The following is a 19,094-nucleotide window of genomic DNA, read 5'->3' on the forward strand; positions in this document are numbered from 1 at the left end:
TGAATTGCCTTATTGGTAATTAAGAGAAAACTAAAAAGACAGAGGAAGGCAAAAACTCTTCTCAGGATGAAAACACCATATGGAAAATTGTGCCAACAATAATCTAGAAAAAACATTCAAAAATCTTTGGGGAATACATGAAATGTACAACAGAGTTGTCAGAACACATTTATGTTAATAATGTATTTCACCTTCAAGTTTGTCTTGAAATTAGGTAATATGTATAAAACCACTATGTCAGCTCTTGTAGATATCAGCAAAAAATAATGTCTGAAGGCGTATTTTAAGAATGCCGTTTATGGTTGTTAAGGTATAATAGAATCTTGGGGCTATTGGGATCTCTCTACATTGTATAACAAGCAAAACAACATGAGGTTATTTTTGTAGTTTGAGGAAGATTAGGGTGGTTTACTATTTTTTTCTTTTCAGGATTGAGTAATGTTTTCTAGGCCTCTTCCTCTTTTAAGTTTGTTCATTCCTTGTTGCTTTCCAGAGCCAGATTTACATTCCAACTCATGCAGGTAAAGTAACAGGCTAATAGAGTTGGAACGTAACATGGAGGTCTTCTAGTCCACCCCCCTGCTCAAGCAGGAGACCATATACCAATCTGGACAAAGAGGTGTCCATTTTTTTCTAAAAAACCTCCCATGATGGAGCATCCACAACTTCTGGAGAAAAAACTGTTCTACTGATTGATCTGTCAGGATTTTTTAAATTTTTTAGGTTGGATCTATCTTTGACAAGTTTCCATCTGTTACTTCTTGTCCTGCCCTCAAGGTGCTTTGGAGAATAGGTCAACCCACTCCTCTCTGTGACAGCAGTCTTTCAATATTTGAGGGGCTGTCACAAAGATGGGATTGACCTATTCTCCAAAGCACCTGAGGGCAGAACAAGAAGTAATGGATGGAATCAATGAGAGATCCAATCATAGAATTCAAAGGGATCTTGGAGGACTTCAGTGCTCTTCCAGAACAGTGCTAAATCTGTGTCCAAAAATAGCTTCGCTGACAAGTAACACACGCAGCAGCAAACAAACATGGGATGAATTTGGAAAAAGGTCCCAGGAGAAAACTCTCATGTGTTAATCTACATCTGCACGTTATAAAAACAGTGGTTGATGACTGTTTTCCCTATCCGCGGCAGGTGATCACTGATGAGAAGGGAAAGGGGAATCCATCAATCTGAACTTTTGAATTGTTTCAGACTAAATTCTTAACGGTCCCTCTTCAGGTTCATCTCTGAGGCAGGCAGCGCAAAAGATAAGCATCTGCATATCTTTCTGGCAACTGAAAGACTGCAGGGATGCAATTAGGCAAACTTGATAAAAGGCAAAATGCCAAGCCCCTCTCTCTACGGGCTTCAAACTGTTGAGTTACGGAAGTTCGATTCTTACAAAATATATATAATTGGTCAGCAAGGGGGAGGAGCGGCGCATGCTTATTGAGGTGGGTACGATCTCGCGCCTTCTCTCGCGTGAGTTTATTTTAGACCCTCCCCTCCCCACCTTTTAGTGACGGCGATTGCCATAGTGACGGCAAATCGAAGCCTAACCGTCGCCGGAGTTTTGCTGTCATCTTCCCCCCCCGCCCACTTTCCTCCGGCGCACGCGCATATCGTCTCATTTGGCCGTGCAGGGGGGTGGAGCGGCGTGCGTTTGAGGGCGTGGGAGAAAGTGGGTGGGTGGGGGAGATGTGATGGCGACCGAGGCAGAGGCGGAGGTTGAGGCTGAAGTGGAGTGGGTGGTAGATAGCATCGCCGGCTTTCTCCGCAGCCCCGCTTGGTCTATTCCCATTCTGGAGTTTGTGGAGCACAAGTGTGAAGGTGAGAAAGCTGTGGGGTGTGTATGTGTGTGTGTGTGTAAATCCCGCCCATAGGTTTGTCGCCGTGTCCGAAGGACTGTCCTTGGGTGGTGATTTTCTTTATTCTGCTGTATAGTTACGTTTCACGGGTTGTGGATTATTATCGCAATCATTATCACCGCATTACAGTAGATCATAAGGAATGGGAGTGGCTGCCGGTCATGATTCAGCCGAAGCTCAATATGTTAGCATCCCATTGATTTGGGTGAGTCCGTTAACCAAGGGGCTGTTTATTTTTCCCTTATGATGTACGGTGCGTAGAATTATTACCCACCCCACCCCAAAATTGTAAGAGTTATTGTTCAATTTAATGGAAACCGACGAAATGAGTGATTTGGAAGATTGGGACATTCTACCATAGCAATGTTTTAGATTTTCAGCCAGTTGGAGATTTAGGATGCTTGTGCTGCATGGGAGAGAGAGTGTCATACATTTTATTTGGTAAGAGTAGCATGCTATTCTTCTTTATATTTTACTTAAGATGAGAGATCTGAAGTAAAAAAAAGTAGTTATTGACACATTTACAAAAAAATTATGTGGTCAGCTCCTCATGCATAGTGACTTTACGCAGCTCACAGAAGAAAAACCCCAAATCAAAATCCAGTCATCCCCCACCAACAACAAACCTCTTGGTGGGCTCCACATCATCCTGGGGTCCTAGGCCTACTGGCAAAACCGTGTCTTCCCAGCCTTTCAAAAGAGTAACCAATCTTATCTCCATGAGGATGATGCTTCACAGGGAGGGAGCCCTTGTTCTCTCTAGATCATGGGTGTCAAACTTACGGTGTCACGTTGCTGTCACATGACATTTTGTGATTTTTTTCCCCCTTTGTGGAGGTGGGGGTGGCCTGCATGTAGCGCATTTGGCCCATGGGCCGCCTGCCAGTTTGACTGCGCAAGATGGATCTCTTTAATAAAGGGGACCAGCAATGTACCCTGCCTCCCTGATCCTTTGGTTGTAACCAGGAAAAGATAATTCTTCAAATAACTTGATCCCAAACCTTGAATTGGACCTGGAAGCAAATCAGCAATCAGTGCAGCTCCAACTGATGCAGTTACTTTTGGCAATGGAATATGTGGAATTTTAAGAATTTCCACCCTTTTATCATGAGGGTTCTATTAAATTATAATTGTTTTTATTTTTCTTACAGTAGGTCTTTTTGTTGTATTTTAGTTTATTGTAAACTGCTGGGAGTTAAATTATTTGGTGGTATATAAATTTAAATAAATAGCAAATAGTAAAAGTACTAAAGTATACTGGCAGTTTAAACACTTTTGCCAATAGGTGTGTGTGTGTGTGTGTGTGTATGTATGTTTTTTTAATACAGTATATCTTTTGATGTCTGCTTAATATTTTAAAGAGTGGGATCAAAAAATATAGAATATTTTTATTTAGTGCATTTATGCACCTTAGTAGAATTAAAAGTAAGAATCTTAGTGGTGTTTGGTGATTATTTTTATTACTCCAGGAGCAATTAGTACAAACAAAAATTCCTAAGTAATCTCTTAGGTCTAGAACACTGAAGCTGCTACTGTATTTGTTCGTTGAGTCAAGATTACAGAGATTACTTTCTTGCAGGTTTCTAAAATAAATAACAAACAAACTCTGTCTGTGTATATGTGTGTGTGTGTGTGTGTGTGTGTGTGTGTGTGAGAGAGAGAGAGAGAGAGAGAGAGAGAGAGAGAGAGCGCTAGCTAGTGGAAGTGTTATATGCATACTCTTTGAGTGCCATAAATTGCCCGTATGACATATTTTGTAACTGCTGGAGCTTTTATTTTTATATATTTTATATTTTAGTTCAGATAAACTGTTGTGTGCAAAATGCAATTTTAAGATATTACTAGATGAAACTATTTTTTTAGTTTGCATATTGTAAACAACCACGAAATATTATTTCTTTCAGTTTTTGATGATGAGGAAGAAAGCAAGTTATCTTACACTGAAATTCATCAGGAATATAAAGCTTTGGTAAGTAGAATTCCTTAGTCTTTAAAACATAATACGATGTTAAAGCAGAAATATGCTGTGTATCTCTTTGAATATGTTATAAAATGTATACATAAGAGATTCCTATGTATTTATATAACTTATTAGTACTTGTGTATTCCAAGAAAATATGCATTGGTTAAGGAGGTGTTATATGTGTGATGTGCAAACTCACACATGATCTGAATCCATCTTCTCCATTTTGAATCTGGATTGCTGTAGAACCCTACAAGAATATATTTTATTTATTTTATTTATATGTCACCCATCTTACTCATAGAATCAGAATCTTTTAAAAGATTCTCAGAGAGGCTTTTTGTAGAAGGTCTATTGAAAAGGAAAGGGACTGTATTACACGAATATTGAAAACTAAGTACTTTCAATTTTATGACCTATATAGCTTTTAAGTTTTCTAGGCATAGCTTTCTTCATTCTAGCTATCTGTTTTCCAGATAACGGAAGACTGTACAGATATTCTGTGTTTGCAATGTTTTCCAAATTGCTTTTGTTTCCCAGGCATTTAAGAAGATAAATAATAATATCTTTCTCATGAAACCTTTTGGTATAGCATTTTTAGATTTCCTACTCTTTAACTAAGCCCAAACAAATATAACCCAAATAATTGCAGATTCTTCCCTGTCATCCTTTTCCTTCTCTTTTCCCTTGCTGAATTTAACACAGTAACTTATTAGAGTCTATTCTGCTGCTTTTACTAAACATTACTGAATATTGAGCTCATGTGTTCAAAATCAAAATTACTAGCTTTTAGAAAAAAAGATTCATCACCTTGAATGCAGAATTAAAATATAAACTAAGAATGTGAATGGGGTGCTGAAAGGGAGTAAAAATATTTGAAATAAAATATTCCATATACATGGTCTGTTATAGAAACAATTTTAATATTCTCAGTAATGCTAATATAATCATTCATGATGATTTAATCTGACGTTGTTTCTCCTCATTCCATTCAAATTAGTTCCAAACATTGGTTCAGGACTTCCATCTCAGCTCTGCCTAGGTAATGATGTACAATTGACTATTATCAGTGTACTGTTGATACCTCAGTATGCCTAAAACTGCTCCTAGTGGTTTTATTTGGATATTAAATAACACAGAGAAGACATCTGAGCCCTGCTATAATTCCACATTGGAGCAACATCTCTCTCTGTTCCTTATAACTACTGTCTTATTTTTTATTTTTAAAAATATTTTAACTACGTTTATAAGGCCAGTCATTTCAAACAGTGCGACCCTCTGCAGAATGCAGCAAGAAAAAAAATCTATATAATAAAATATGTATAATACATAAAAATACTGAGGGATTTAGGAGTATTTCAGAGCAGATTTGGGAGATGCAGGAGAAACAGGAAGTCCTATTGTGGGAGATCATATCATTTATCCACTATTAAACCATTTATGTGATTTTAGATATTAACTTCTAGATTTATACTTTTATGAATCTAATTTCATTCTATTTTGAATAGAAACCACAACTGCAGTATTTCTTCATTTAAAGTAATTTATGTCCCATTTCTTTGGTAAAAAGATGAATAAAAAATATCTGTTTTTTTTTAAGGTTGAAAAATTATTAGACAGTTATCTTAAAGAAGTTGGAATTAATGAAGACAAGTTCCAGGAAGCTTGTATGTCTCCTCTTGCTAAGACTCGAACTTCCCAGGTAAACTTTTTAACAAAATTAAAAAATTGCATTGAGCAATCTTTTTGTGGATAATATTGTACTTATTAAAAACCATTTTTGACTTATGAGATCTGCAAGTCATTGGAACTGATCTAGCTGAACTTTTTTGTCCCTTTCCCCTTGTTAGTTTGGGATTTAATGTACCTATTTTGCTACTGTTTTATTTTTATAGCAGGAAATTAAGCTATGGTCTAGTGTGGTACTTTGGAAACTACAGAGTGCTCTTAGGGATTATATGTTGCTCAATCCTCACTTAAAAGGCTGCACATTATACATTTAGAATACTAGGATTAAGCTAATGGATATGGATAATGTTATAAACCACAGATTTAGGCAAACGTGATTTAAAATTACACATAGAAAATAATGGAATTTATGCATTATTACTCAAAATTGCTAACATTCTGGCCAAACACAAACAAAAGAATCAGATTGGGCCATAGAAAGAAATGGACATTGATTGCTTGACACCATTGGGACCCTTATTGCCCTTATGGAAGAATTAGAGACTGAAATTTTCCTCAGTGGCAATGAATGTATCTTGCAATCAACTAATCAATCAGCTATGAGTTGCTCATAGATTGCTCAGTGGTTCTAGAATAGCCATTGAGCAATTGAATGTTCAGAACATTCAATGCTACTGAATGCTCGAGTTTGGAACATTTCTTCCAATATATCCTTGTTAAAATAAAAAAAAACAAAAAAAAAAACAGAAGTCTCCAAAGCAGTCTTAAAGCTACATTGATTTTGACTTTATGTCTACCATACCTGAGGCCTTACTAAATGTCTTTTTCCTAACATTTTAATTATTGTCATAAGGAAATTTTGAATTGTTTAAAATTTGAATTTGTTGGCATTCTGACATAAAACACTTTTCATTTTTTCAGGCCATTTTACAGCCAGTACTGGCAGCAGAAGATTTCAGATTGTTTAAAGAAATGATGGTCCAGAGAAATATTGAAATGCAGTTGCAGGCCATTAGAATAATTCAAGAAAGAAATGGTAAAAAAAAAAAAAAGAATAATATTTTCATTTATTGTGATTGGCTGGAACATGGATTTAAGTGGATTTCCTAAACCTGGACATATATAACCAAGTCAGATGAAGAAAATCAATACTGATCAAGGAAGTCTGGTGGCATAGCAACTTAAGGAAACCAGATCTGCTGACCAGAAATAGTTGACACTAGTGGTTTGAGCTCTGGTAGCACTGTGGGACAGGATGAACTATCGTCACTTGTCTCTAGCTACTGCCTTGCCCACTCAGCATTTTGAAAGCCTTATTGTGAGTAGATAAATGGGTACCACTCCGGTGGGAAAGGCTAACTGGTCAAGGAGAACAGAATTTGTTGCTGGACCTGCCTGGACATGAGACAAGATTGGCAGAAGACCTGGAAGATATCATCAACTCGAATGCTACTAGAGAGATTGCTACATACCACAGCCAAGCTATTTGCCCACCTCCCCCCATGGCGCACTGTTATAAGTACACAGGCATGAAACCAAACAAATTAGTTATTAGGCTGTCAGGACTACTCTGTAAAGTATAGATCTCCCTGAAAACTATATGCTTTATAAAATAAAACAATGATCAAAGGAAGGCGAAGAGATAGTCTGAAATATATTATTGTTTTTAAATTCTCTTGACAGTGATTATTTCAGGGTTTACTTTACTACAGTATATTTACTTGCTTTCCCATGTGTAAAGAAATTGATCTAGTATCAATTGGAAAAAATGATTTTATTAAAAGAAACATAAAAAACACTACCATTCTATTAATATACAAAATATGTGGGTTAAAACTGTTTCTAAGAAAACAATATTTAACAGCCAAATATATTTTCATATCCTCATAAAGGCGGTTGCAATGGCAAGTACATCTGGTAGAAATCTTCCTAAAATCAAACCATATTTATATTTCCTTGTGCAGTATTTTATTTTATACTAAAGTCAGATGTGTACGATTTAATTGTCCTTTCAATAAATTCATTGAAGTTGTCATGTGTGAAGAGAAATATACATTTTATTTAGAAACAAGCTTTGACGATAATTCAGTTTGCTATCTTCCAATCATGACATGTAAATTAAAACAATATTTTGAATATAATTTATTTTCTATTCTAGAAGGAAATCTGGACTTTGATACTTAAGTTGAATAGTTTGTCATTACTTTAATCGGTTTTTGATCCCTTTATTCTTTTTTTTTTTTTCATAAAACAGGTGTGCTACCTGACTGTTTGACTGATGGATCTGATGTATATACTGAAACTGAAGAAGAAGAAATGAAAATACTAAGAGAGGTTCTTAGGTTAAAAATAGTTTTTTTCCTTGTTTTATATCACATACTTGGGTATGGCCTCTTAAAATAAAATTTGATTGCCACAAGACCCACCTAATTTGCACTTGACAGCATTTTGCAGCAGAGTAACTGAGGAGGAATTATTCCATTCTGTGTTAAATAGCAATAGCAATAGCAATTAGACTTATATACTGCTTCATAGGGCTTTCAGCCCTCTCTAAGCGGTTTACAGAGTCAGCATATTGTCCCCAAGAACAATCCGGGTCCTCATTTTACCCACCTCGGAAGGATGGAAGGCTGAGTCAACCCTGAGCCGGTGAGATTTGAACAGCCGAACTGCAGAACTGCAGTCAGCTGAAGTAGCCTGCAGTGCTGCATTTAACCACTGCATCACCTCGGCTCAAATTACAGATATATCGTTAAATATTTGGAAAACATGAGATACAAAATTTCAGCACAATGCATAAGTAAATATTGATTATATTTGTGCTGGTTGCTGCCTCCTCATTTAGATAAAATTTTCTTGTGCAGCAGTGCCAGTGTTATTTTCCTCGCACATGTGCGGTTGTCAGGTGGAAGAATTTGAGAGTAAGTGCACCCCATTGGTCAGGATATCATTTTTTATTAGTTTATTACCATTGTGTTTATGCACGGTCGTAAGGTAATTGCTAAAAAAACTGCTTGTATATTATTTTCGTGCAAGGTCTTAAGGCATCTCTGTAGGCTTGGATTCAGAAGGACATTGATAGCAAGTAGTGAACCTAAAGTGACTTTTTTCCTTTTCTGGGCAGTTTTTCCATTTTGCTCAATCCATAAATGAGAAAAAAGGGAGACAAACCTTGCAGAAACATTAAACGTTAGTCTGCTTGCTAAGTTTGTTTTAATCATTTTTCATTGAATTGCTTAATGACTTTTTTTTTCAAACCATGGAGTATTTCAGAATTGTATGTCATTCACATTGACCTGAAAGATTTACAGCTATATTATATTCTGGCTGTAAATTTGGCTTCTTGCAATGTTATGCGCTTACTTGAGTAAATATAACTTATTTTGAATTTGAGTAAATAAAGTACCACTATGTTAAATAATAAAAGCCTCTTTTGAAGGTTTTAGTTGGAACTTTTATTCTGAGAGCTTTTATAGATGAGGTCTTCTAGCTGCTTTTGTTCACCCTAAAATCTAAGCAAAATCTTAAATTAGTTACTTAGCTTACATCCAGAAATCCCAGGGCTCTAGCCTATACTGGGAAATTTAAAAAAATCCTAGCATATTGGAAGAAAATATAGGCAAACTACTTTATAGTTGGGGCGCAATGGCTCTGCAGTTAAAGACACTGAACCTGTTAGCTGGAAAGCTGACAGTTTGGGTTCAAGACCTGAGCGCCACGCTATAGGGTGAGCTCCCATTCCTGTCCCAGCTCCTCTCCACCTAGTAGTTCAAAAGCATACAAATGCAAGTAGATTAATAGTTACCATTTCAGTGGGAAGGTAACAGCATTCCATGTGCTTTTGGCTCCCTCAGCCAAGAAACAGAGTTGACATTTGCACACTATTTTATTTCATAGTCAACAGAAGCAAAATCTGCTCAGTTTTTTTTCCTTCAAGGAATTTTGAAGTGCATATAGAGATCTCCTATTTTATCTTTAGACCCACAAAGCTGTGATGTAGATTAGGATGAGAGTGATTGGCTCCCTATGTCTAAATAGCGGAAGCAGTGGTCAGGAATTGAGTTCCCTGGGTTTACTTATGCCTAATATTCATAGTGACATCACACTTTTTTCCATAAGTCCAGCTTCAGAATTCAGTTTTTTCCATGATTTTTAATTCTTTTGAACTGCATTTTGATTATTACAGTCTGTTTCATTGTGTTAGCTTTAATTTTGTATGTTATTCTTATGTTTCTTGCAAACATTTTAAAAATGTATTTTAATAGAGATTAAATTTGTCTAATTTGTCTTGTCATTTTTAAAAACTTTTTATGTTTTGTATTTATTTTAGGTTTATTACATTAATTATAAACTGCAACAATCATATGACAGTTAAAGAATGGTAGGGCAGTGTATATATTAAAGTATTTCCTGTTTATCTTCGCAGAAAGTCTAAGGAAGAATATGATCTAGAGCAAGAAAGGAAAAGAAATAATGAGGTATATTGGGAAATCAATTCAACAAAACCCCAAGTGGTTGCAATTATACAATTATTCTCTTCAATAAATTCAGTCTTCAGTAAAAGCTGCCCAGAGTTGTTTGATAGTGAGATGGGCCATATATAAATTTAAATAAATAAATAAAAGACATTTATTTCTCATCATTGATTGAATAAAATGATCAGCATATTCCTACTAATTGAAATCAGTTTTGTGGTTTTTTGCAACTCTTGATTTCTTGCTTGTATCCACTTGTGGTTTTGGAATGATTATGATGCTTATCTTGACTTTTGATGATTCTAAGAAAATAATGCAAGCTGACATTTTTGTCCCTGCCCCCTAACTCAAAAAGCTGTTACTTGGAATTGTAGTTGATGCATAACACGGTCACCCAATTCAAAACTTCTTCCAGTTAATTGACTCATCCCTGTGCAGTGGTAGCACATTGCTTCCTCGTGACACAACCTTTTCCTCAATACTCAGTTGCCTGTGAGCTGCAGAGAGGTATACCACAAAGCAGTTTACTCTGCCTCAGGAGATGCCAGCCATAGCTGCTGGCAAAACATTACACAAAACTAGATCATGGCCATTTGCCTGAAAATTCATCACTGCTTCATTGATGCCAGCCATTAAAGCTTACACCAGGATTTTGTTCTGGATTTATTTACCCAAGTTACTATGTTGGATAAGGTGATTGAGATAGAAATTTGCACAATAAACTCCTTTCCCTGTATATTTAAGTGTTGATTGCTAATGTGTTTGCCGAGTACTGTGAAGAAAAGATTTTGATGGTTTTTCTTTTTTTAATGAGAGACAGTAATTTTATTTTTGAACTGTAGCTTTATAAGAAACAGGTTTAATTTATAAGAAAAGTACAGGAAACAATGGAGGAAAAAAATCTTCAAAATCCTAATATATTCTTTCTTTAGGAGATCTCAATCTTAATATTTTAATTATTACTACATCCTGCCATCTATTTTAATAAGATGGTAACTAGATTTAAATAACATTTATTAAATTATGCATTTAATAACATGTTGGTTTTTTCTGTATATGCGACTTTTATTTATTTATTTATTTGTTGGAATTTGTCAAACAAAAATGAGAACAAGAATAAAAATACAATGACAGGGACAGTAGGCACGTTAATGCATTTATGCACGCCCCCTCTATTGACAAATTAAGTATCAAGTAATGTCCAAGGAAATCAATTTGGGCCTGAAACTGTGAAAATTTGTAGCTGATTGAATACTTTTGTAATACTTAAATTGATTTCTCACTATTTTTTTTTCTTAAAAATGCAGGCACATGATAAAATGAAATCACCTGATGTTGCACATAAATCTCCAAGACATTTTAATGAAAGTGCGGGACCTAAGAGGTCTCTAGAACACACTACAAAACTGCCAGGTATGATTATATTCAGGTATTTGCCGCATTTATATTAAAGTTGTTGCATGTGTGTGTCCTTTCAAATTCAGCTTGACTTCTACTGACAGAACAGTAGTTTTCTTGGCAACATTTTTGGAACTAGTTTCTCACTTCCTTGTAGGAGGGTGATTGACCCAAAATCACTCAACTGGCTTCATGCTTAATGCAGGACAAACTCACTGACTCACAGTATCTAACCTAGTGGCTTTAACTGCTACCTGGCTTTTGTATTAAACATACTCAAAGTATTTATTCATATTTCTATTGAAATGAATTTCTTGCTTCTACTAAATTGATGCCAAACTTTGTTAGTTGGGTGTTAGATAACCATTATAGCAATTGGTCAAAACTCCATCACAAACAAAATCCTTATTTTCATTTCAAGATAAATTTAAGAAGGTATGTTTTTGTTTTTGAAATACATAGCCACTGATTATATCAATTGGATGGACAGTTTGGGGGGGTGGGGTGGAAATGGTAATTCAGCATTACCTGAAAGTAATTTGTTCATGGAATATATTAATTTCAGGTTTGTAGTTAGTTTTTCTATAATTGAAAGTTGCAGCTCTATATCCAAATGCCAAAAAGCTGTTTTTTGATTTGAGATATGTATGAATTGATACTGAATCCAGTTCTGCTATGGATTTATTTAGTTTTTCATAGCTTATGAAATGGAGAAAGAAAATAGTGGCTTTCCTTGTCTAAATGGAGGACACGTCTCTATCAAATTGAACTGTGAGCTTCTTTCCCTATTACATCAAATTGGCAATTATTCCAAAAATGGAAAAATTAAATTAAAAACCTTTGGTTTTAACTATTCGTTATTGATTATTAATATCTTCATATATGGCAGACATATAAGTATATGCATTTATTTCAATATATATTCAGGTCCAGAAGCAAAACAAAATGATGTATCTATTCAAGATCATTCCTCTGTCAAACTGAAGGAAGATAGTTGCAGGAAAGCAGTTGGGGATGTCTCTGAATATGTAACAAAGCAAGGAGTGCTAGAAGGACGTGTAAGCTGCATGCTCACTTTAAAAAATATATTATTGAACTAATATTTTGTAATATATGTACACACACATGAAGATGCACACAAACATTACAATAACTGTAAAACAATAATATTCTAGGACCTTATAGATGTTGTGCGTACATAATAATACAAAGCCTTCCTTGTAGCTTACTGATTAAAGCAAGGCACAAGGGAAGAAACATTATAGAAAAACTGATATGTAAGCTCAATTATTGTAAAAGTGATAAAAGCAGTTTTATCAGGTATTTAAATATACTGTATTCATCCCAGTCAGATAGCAAAAGGTAGTGAGTTTCAATAGTGGGGATCAGTAGAGAAGAATAGACTATTTGTGGACTTCTGTTAGATCATTCTCTGATTGCTTTGGCAGCACCCCAACCTGCATGGAGATAGTGCTCAATAGATCAGTTTGCCCCAGTCAACTTAAGAACTCTAGAGGGTTCCAGGGATAGCTTAGTGTTCTCCCTGAAGGTCTGATGGGCATTAGAGGTCTGATGGACATTCTTGTAAGTAGGAAATAACTTCTGAGTATCTTGGATGTTGACATCTCTACAATAGTGCTTGGTATACACTACTTCCATCTTCCTTTGATCTCTTTTAAAAGAGTCCCTTGGCATTGTTTGACATACCAATTCAAAGTTGGAATTTTCTTCTAAGTTCAGAGATCTTCCCTTGTTTTTCCATGTCTGTTTCCATTTTCCGTTTCTTTAGATGATGTAATATTATTGCTTATCTCTTCTAACATCTCTCTGAAACTCTTTGTTTAGTACCTTTCTGTGATTTTTCCTTCTTTCTTGATTTTGACTTCTCTTTTCTTCTTGGATATTTCCATGATTCGTTCTGACATCTAATTGTTTTCTTTTTCTTCATTTTTGGCAGTCTCTTTACATTCTACTTAACAAATTCTTGAAATTCATTCCATAATTCCTCTGGTTCTCAATGACTGTTAAGACTTCAAAGTGATTCCTGATGTTACTCTGGAAAATAATGGGCATATCTGAAAGATCTTATTGTGAAAACTGACTAGCTTTCTTTTTTCATTTTAACTTGGAATTTACATATGAGCAATTTGTGATCTGTTCCACAGTCAGCACCTAGCCATAAATTCGATACTGTAATGGACTCTTCCATCTTCTTTTTGCAATAATTTGATTTGATTTTTATGCACCCCCTTCTGCTAATGCCCATGTGTAGGGCATCTTTTAGTTGTTTGTAGACAGTGTTAGCTACAAAGAAATCAGTGGAGCCATAGAAATTAGTAAGATGATCTGCTTCATTTTGTTTTCCTAAACCAACTAAAGTTCCAGTCTCCAATCACAAGCAGCACATTTTATTTATATCTTGCTTGCATGTTCTGACAATTTCAAATTGAACTTGATCATGTAAACTTCTGCATCTGTGGTTGGAAGTCAATAAATATCAATTAATTTGGTCATTGACTGAATTTTAGCAAAGTTCTTACTTTACCCCACCCAAGAGCAGTGCTGTCTTTCTTTACTTTTTGTCCTGAATGTGATCTTTTGACTGAAAGATCAATTCCAATGAATCTTATTTCCCTGATGCTTAAGATGTTCATTTTTAATTGTTTGATTTTTCATGTTGAGCTTTCTGTGTTCATTTTAATTCCAACATCACAGCAAGCTGCAAATATAGGATCACATTTTCCTGTGTTCCATGCCAGCTTCTCAGATGCAGAGTAAATGGGGAGTTTGGCAGGAAGTTGCAAGTTGCTCCTACTCCCATTTTTTTCTAAACTTTGTTTTTCAATCTCATTTTCAGCTGAAAGAGCATGATAGAATAAACTTTTTTTCAGTAGCTGCTACCCATGTTTTGTGACCTGAATGGAATTTGGGAAAGTTTTGAGCAGTTCTACACAATGTTGTATTTTTTCTCTTTTGTTTTATAATTTGTTATTGGGACTGTAGCAACTGTATTTGATAAAAATGTTTTTCAGGAACTATATATAAAATCTGATTTTTAAATTCAAATAGAAATTATCAGAACTTGGAGCAAAAGAGCTGAGAGAACGTGAGGACTATCTAAAGCAGAAACGAGATGCATTGATGGCTTTGAAGAAGAAATCAAAAACAAGTCTCCCACCACAAAATATAGAACAGAAAGAAGAGTTGTCCCCTTCTAAAGAGGTGAAGGATAACAGAATTAAAATTGCCTGTCTGAAACCACCTGTCTTCTTTAAGTCTTCAGTCTACTTTGGAAAAACATGATTCTAATCTGAAAATGTACATCATAGTCTCAAAGATACTTTTACTAAGACAAACAAGTTAATCTGTTTAAAGGCCTTGTTAACTTAGTTGGAGGCAGTGGTGGGCAGATAGAGAAAACAGCTAAATCTCATCAGTAGGGATGATTGGCTAGAAAAAGTTAATTCAGTTCCTGAGCAGCTCTTGGCAAAATTAATTCTATTCATTCAGCTGTGTTGTGCTTGACAGTGTTAAACCTCTCAAGAAGTTGCCAAAATACCATCAAAGTCCAGTGACCCTAGGAAAAAAATTGGGCTACCTTAGAAATTTCTTTTGTTCATTTGACAGGTCATCCCCTGCCTTTGACTAAATAGGAATAGGACTAAAGCTCCTTTGACTCTGCCCACAGTGGCATACAGCTATCTTATGCGTGTGATTTTTTTTCCTGTTAAAAGAAAAAAGTGTATCAAAGCGATAGTCGCCTAGCATTCTTTAGGCCAGTTGAGGAAGAATGATATTGAACATTTTTACTCTCTGAAGTCATTGACAATCTTCACTGGCAATGTGTTAAAAGGTGTAATGAATTTTCACAGCAGATAAATCAGAAAACACTATTTAAGGAGAATACTTTAAACATTAGGCATAATTATTGTACAAATATGACTGAAATCACAATCACACATATTCCTGTCCAGGACAGAGCTAGTTTGCCCTTTCTAATATGTGAAGTAGCATTTTATCTATTGCTTTTCTTGCTTTAATATAACCTACAAAATTGTGATGATATTTTTGTTTTAGTGAACCAAAAGAAACTAACATTTATTTACATATTCTACAAATTGTTTTTGTCTTTTGCCTACAATCTAATTTAACTTGAATGTAAACTTCATTGAAATCAATGGGAATACTAAACATAAATGTAGTTAGCCATAATTACTGCAAGCTAATTTTTCTTTTCTTTTCAGGCAATGTCAGAAGAAGAGGAACAAAGATTGTTAAAGAAGCGAATTCTTGCAGCAAAACTAAAAGAAGAAGTCATTAATAAGCGATAGTTTAAAGAAGCTGCTTCTAAGGTTACATATTTAACCATGAACTGTTTGCTTACAACCATTCCATTGCATTAACTTGATATTATATATTATAAAAACAGTAATTCTTTAAATTGGTTCAAAAGTAGAGTGGAAAGCAATGATTTAACATTTTTAATAAATTCCACTATTTTGTTTCTTGCTATTTCTGGTATATGCTGGGTCAGGCTGGTCACTGTTGTACTTTTGTTGGATTTAATATTACTTTTTGAATGTTGCTGTCAAATACTTTTATTAAAACATTAAATTGACTAAACTTAATTTTTGTCTTAAGATGGCCTCACCAACCTAAACAAGAGATGGGAAAAACATAGATGGGTAACATCAATTCACAAACAGATTGAAAACGGGGGAGATCTCACTCATGTGTTCCGCTGTGTCTGTTACCATGGGGTAACAGAACTCAATGGGGATTGAGTTTAACAAATACAATCTAATTCCTATGAAATTTAAAGAGATATCTTGAGTACCATTTTTATGAACAGCAGTAAATCCTATGAGATACTAAAACCTTTTCTATCTGCTTAGAAGATAGAAAAGGTTTTAGTATCTCATAGGATTTACTGCTGTTCATAAAAATGGTACTCAAGATATCTCTTTAAATTTCATAGGAATTAGATTGTATTTGTTAAACTCAATCCCCATTGATCTAAGATCAACTAATTTTATTTATAATCTGGATTTAAACATGCGTCATTGTGTGTATCAGACTCCGTATGCATTGTACAAATGATAGCATGATCAGTCAGGTTAAGTGTTAGCATTTCCAAACCTTTTAAATGAGCCCATGCCATGACTAGTTGTTTTGGATATACCATTCAACTTCATTGTAATCATAATTATACCAAACAGCTTTCTAGTATTGCTTATATTTCATTGGTCAGAGTAACTTAATATTTCTACCTCGTTGGTAAGAAAAGTTTCTTGTAACACAGTATAAACACAGGTTATTCACATTTCATATAACTTTTTATTAAAATAGTATTTAACTCAGACATGTTGGCAGATGTCATCTTTAAAAAAACCTTAGTTGAAGGACCCCAGGCATTTGAAATGTGGGCTGTCTTGTGGCAAAGAAACCAGACTAAAAGAACTGAGGTGGAAGTATGTACCTGAGGCAGATTGCGTAATTTAAACTGGAGAAATTCAATGCATTTTTCACAGCATTGCTGAGTGTTCAGATATTGGTTAAAAAGTCACCTATTGTTTATATTGAAGTAAAAAAAAAAGATCAACTTTTTTTTCTCATGTATTGACAGCTTAAATGAATCTGCATATTCTAAAGTTTTTAATAATCTTTGAAATAGGCTGAAAAAAAAGAGATCCAGATGTGTATTGGGTCTGTTTTTCAGTGATGTATTGAATAGTTTGGATCCACACCAGATGAACATCACTGTCAAGGAAATGGCACACCTTTATTTTCCTATGGTTTGCTATTCAGTTTTATGGGAAAGTTACTTCTATGAAGGGTAAAGACTTGCCAAGAGTACCCAAAAAAGTGCAAGTCAATACAGAAAATCTGCTGAAGCAAATTGTTTATGTAACAACTTCTTCTAAGTCTTCATTGAAAAAGAGAACAGGAAAGCCCCATTGTTGGTTGCCTGGAGCCCCTAAAGGGCAGAAATATGTCCTTCGGACCACATTGTCAGTCATCACAACACACTGAATCAAATCTAAGAGTATTGCTTTTTCTGCTAGATTTGATTCAGATTAAATTGTACAAATCACTACCATTAAAATAAACTAAAATGGCCACATCTCTAAATTTGAATTAACTTACCATTTACAACAATAAAACAATAAAAAACCACTAATCATGGAATTACAGGGTCACATTTTAATTCCTGAATTTTACAGGTCAGCATTAGTATTACCACATGTATACAAATGGTGTAAAACAAGTACAGTGGTTTTTTTCCCCTCAATACAAAATAAACTTCTGTTTCATGGAAAAACTATACTTCATATCTACAGACAGCCCATCTTTTCAAACAATAGCTAAAATTAAAACTATGAAATTTCCAGGAGAAATGGACCCATTACATATTGTAAGAGTGACCAATAACTGAGGATTCCTGCTGGTTTCAATTTGTATCACTCTTACCGCAATTTGTAATTTAGGGAATTTTGTGTGTGCATGATCTCAGATCATATATGGCCAAACTAACATTAAAATATTTACAATTCAGTTGCTCTGAAAGGAAAAAAGTCTCAAAATGGTTGCCTTCATCAATTCACCTAGTGTACTTTTAGACATTTGCTTAAATACATGGAATGTGTTTAAGAAGCAGCTTTATGCTAAACCCCTTAGGTTTATAGTGCTGCATATTAACTCTGCCCCCCAGATTACATATCTTTGAAGTAAGATTCAAGAGTTTCTGGTAGCATTTCATAACACCTCCTGCTTTTCCTAACGTGAAATGTGGATGGCTGAAGGAAAATATTTTTGGAAATTAGGGAGCAATTCCATTCAATGTTATTTCTGTAAAATGCTACTAGTAATTGCAATTCAATTGTCATTTCAAGTACCAAGGTTTATTGATAGTTTCTAGAGGGTTGTTTTTTTCCTGGAAAGCTGATGATCTATAGAATGATTTTCCTGGATAGCTCCTTCTAGTCTGCTTGCATTTAGAACCCAGGTTCTTTTTCTTCTTCCAAAATAATGAGAGTTGAGAAAAAAATAAAACAGTTTGCCACTCAACATGCACTATGTAGCAGTGTGCAACCCTCTATAATTTGGCTGACTGTGTAAAACAGTGGTCCCCAATTCTGATTTTTTTTAATGGAAAGAGAATTCATTATTTAAAAAGAGGCAATTGCTAAAAAAACACAATGGACAGCACCATTACGAAGTTATATTACTAGGTTTGCAACTGAAGCCTTACAAGTTTTTCCTAGCTTGCTACAAACTGGGGAAACCCTGCAATATCAAAATTTCTTCTCCCATCCCCATCCCCTCACAGAACCCAAGATGACTATTTTTTTCTGGCAAGCTTTCATTCCAGGTGCTGATTACTAATCCACTGTTTTAACATTTTAACAGTCTGAATGGCAGACTCCTTGACTAGAAAGGGATTAGGTTCTTTGGAAGCGTGGTGTTCTCAGAACATAACCTTTCTAGTAGATTTTCGTTTGCTACTCCTTGTATTCTCATGTATTTTCCAGGGAGAACGCTTTCTGAGTCAGACTATTTAGTTCAGTCATAGCATTTAAGCACCCTCTATTAGAGTTTGTTCCAACATTTTTAAGAGCCAAGACGAGGTCTTTTTCTTGGGGATGTTTCTTCTTCTTCCTCTTCCTCTTCATCATCTGGATAATCCACAAGGCCAACTAAACTTCCCTG

General features: G+C 35.0%; 2 protein-coding genes across 4 annotated transcripts in view; one reads left to right on the forward strand and one right to left on the reverse strand.

Moving 5' to 3' along the window:
* Positions 1-1,532: 1,532 nt before the first annotated feature.
* Positions 1,533-16,012, forward strand: CFAP36 (cilia and flagella associated protein 36). 2 transcript variants are annotated; one of them, XM_032216590.1, is made up of 10 exons: positions 1,537-1,821; positions 3,764-3,828; positions 5,423-5,524; positions 6,433-6,547; positions 7,766-7,853; positions 9,938-9,989; positions 11,294-11,399; positions 12,312-12,442; positions 14,454-14,606; positions 15,629-16,012. In XM_032216590.1, exons 1-10 carry the CDS (start codon positions 1,695-1,697, stop codon positions 15,713-15,715), a joined length of 1,026 nt encoding a protein of 341 aa, XP_032072481.1. In that variant the 5' UTR covers positions 1,537-1,694; the 3' UTR covers positions 15,716-16,012. The 2 variants fall into 2 exon arrangements, with proteins under 2 accessions (XP_032072482.1, XP_032072481.1); XM_032216591.1 differs by lacking the exon at positions 14,454-14,606 and having other exon boundaries at positions 1,533-1,821.
* Positions 16,013-17,193: 1,181 nt separating this feature from the next.
* PPP4R3B (protein phosphatase 4 regulatory subunit 3B) overlaps positions 17,194-19,094 on the reverse strand; it is a 41,390-nt gene continuing 39,489 nt past the window's right edge. For both annotated transcript variants that reach the window (XM_032215135.1, XM_032215136.1), the window contains exon 16: positions 17,194-19,091. In XM_032215135.1, the coding sequence (XP_032071026.1) occupies positions 18,996-19,091 (96 nt within the window). In that variant the 3' untranslated portion in view covers positions 17,194-18,995. The remainder of the gene's footprint in view (positions 19,092-19,094) is intronic.

This window comes from Thamnophis elegans, chromosome 4, assembly GCF_009769535.1.
Source record: "Thamnophis elegans isolate rThaEle1 chromosome 4, rThaEle1.pri, whole genome shotgun sequence".
Taxonomy (NCBI): Eukaryota; Metazoa; Chordata; class Lepidosauria; order Squamata; family Colubridae; genus Thamnophis; species Thamnophis elegans.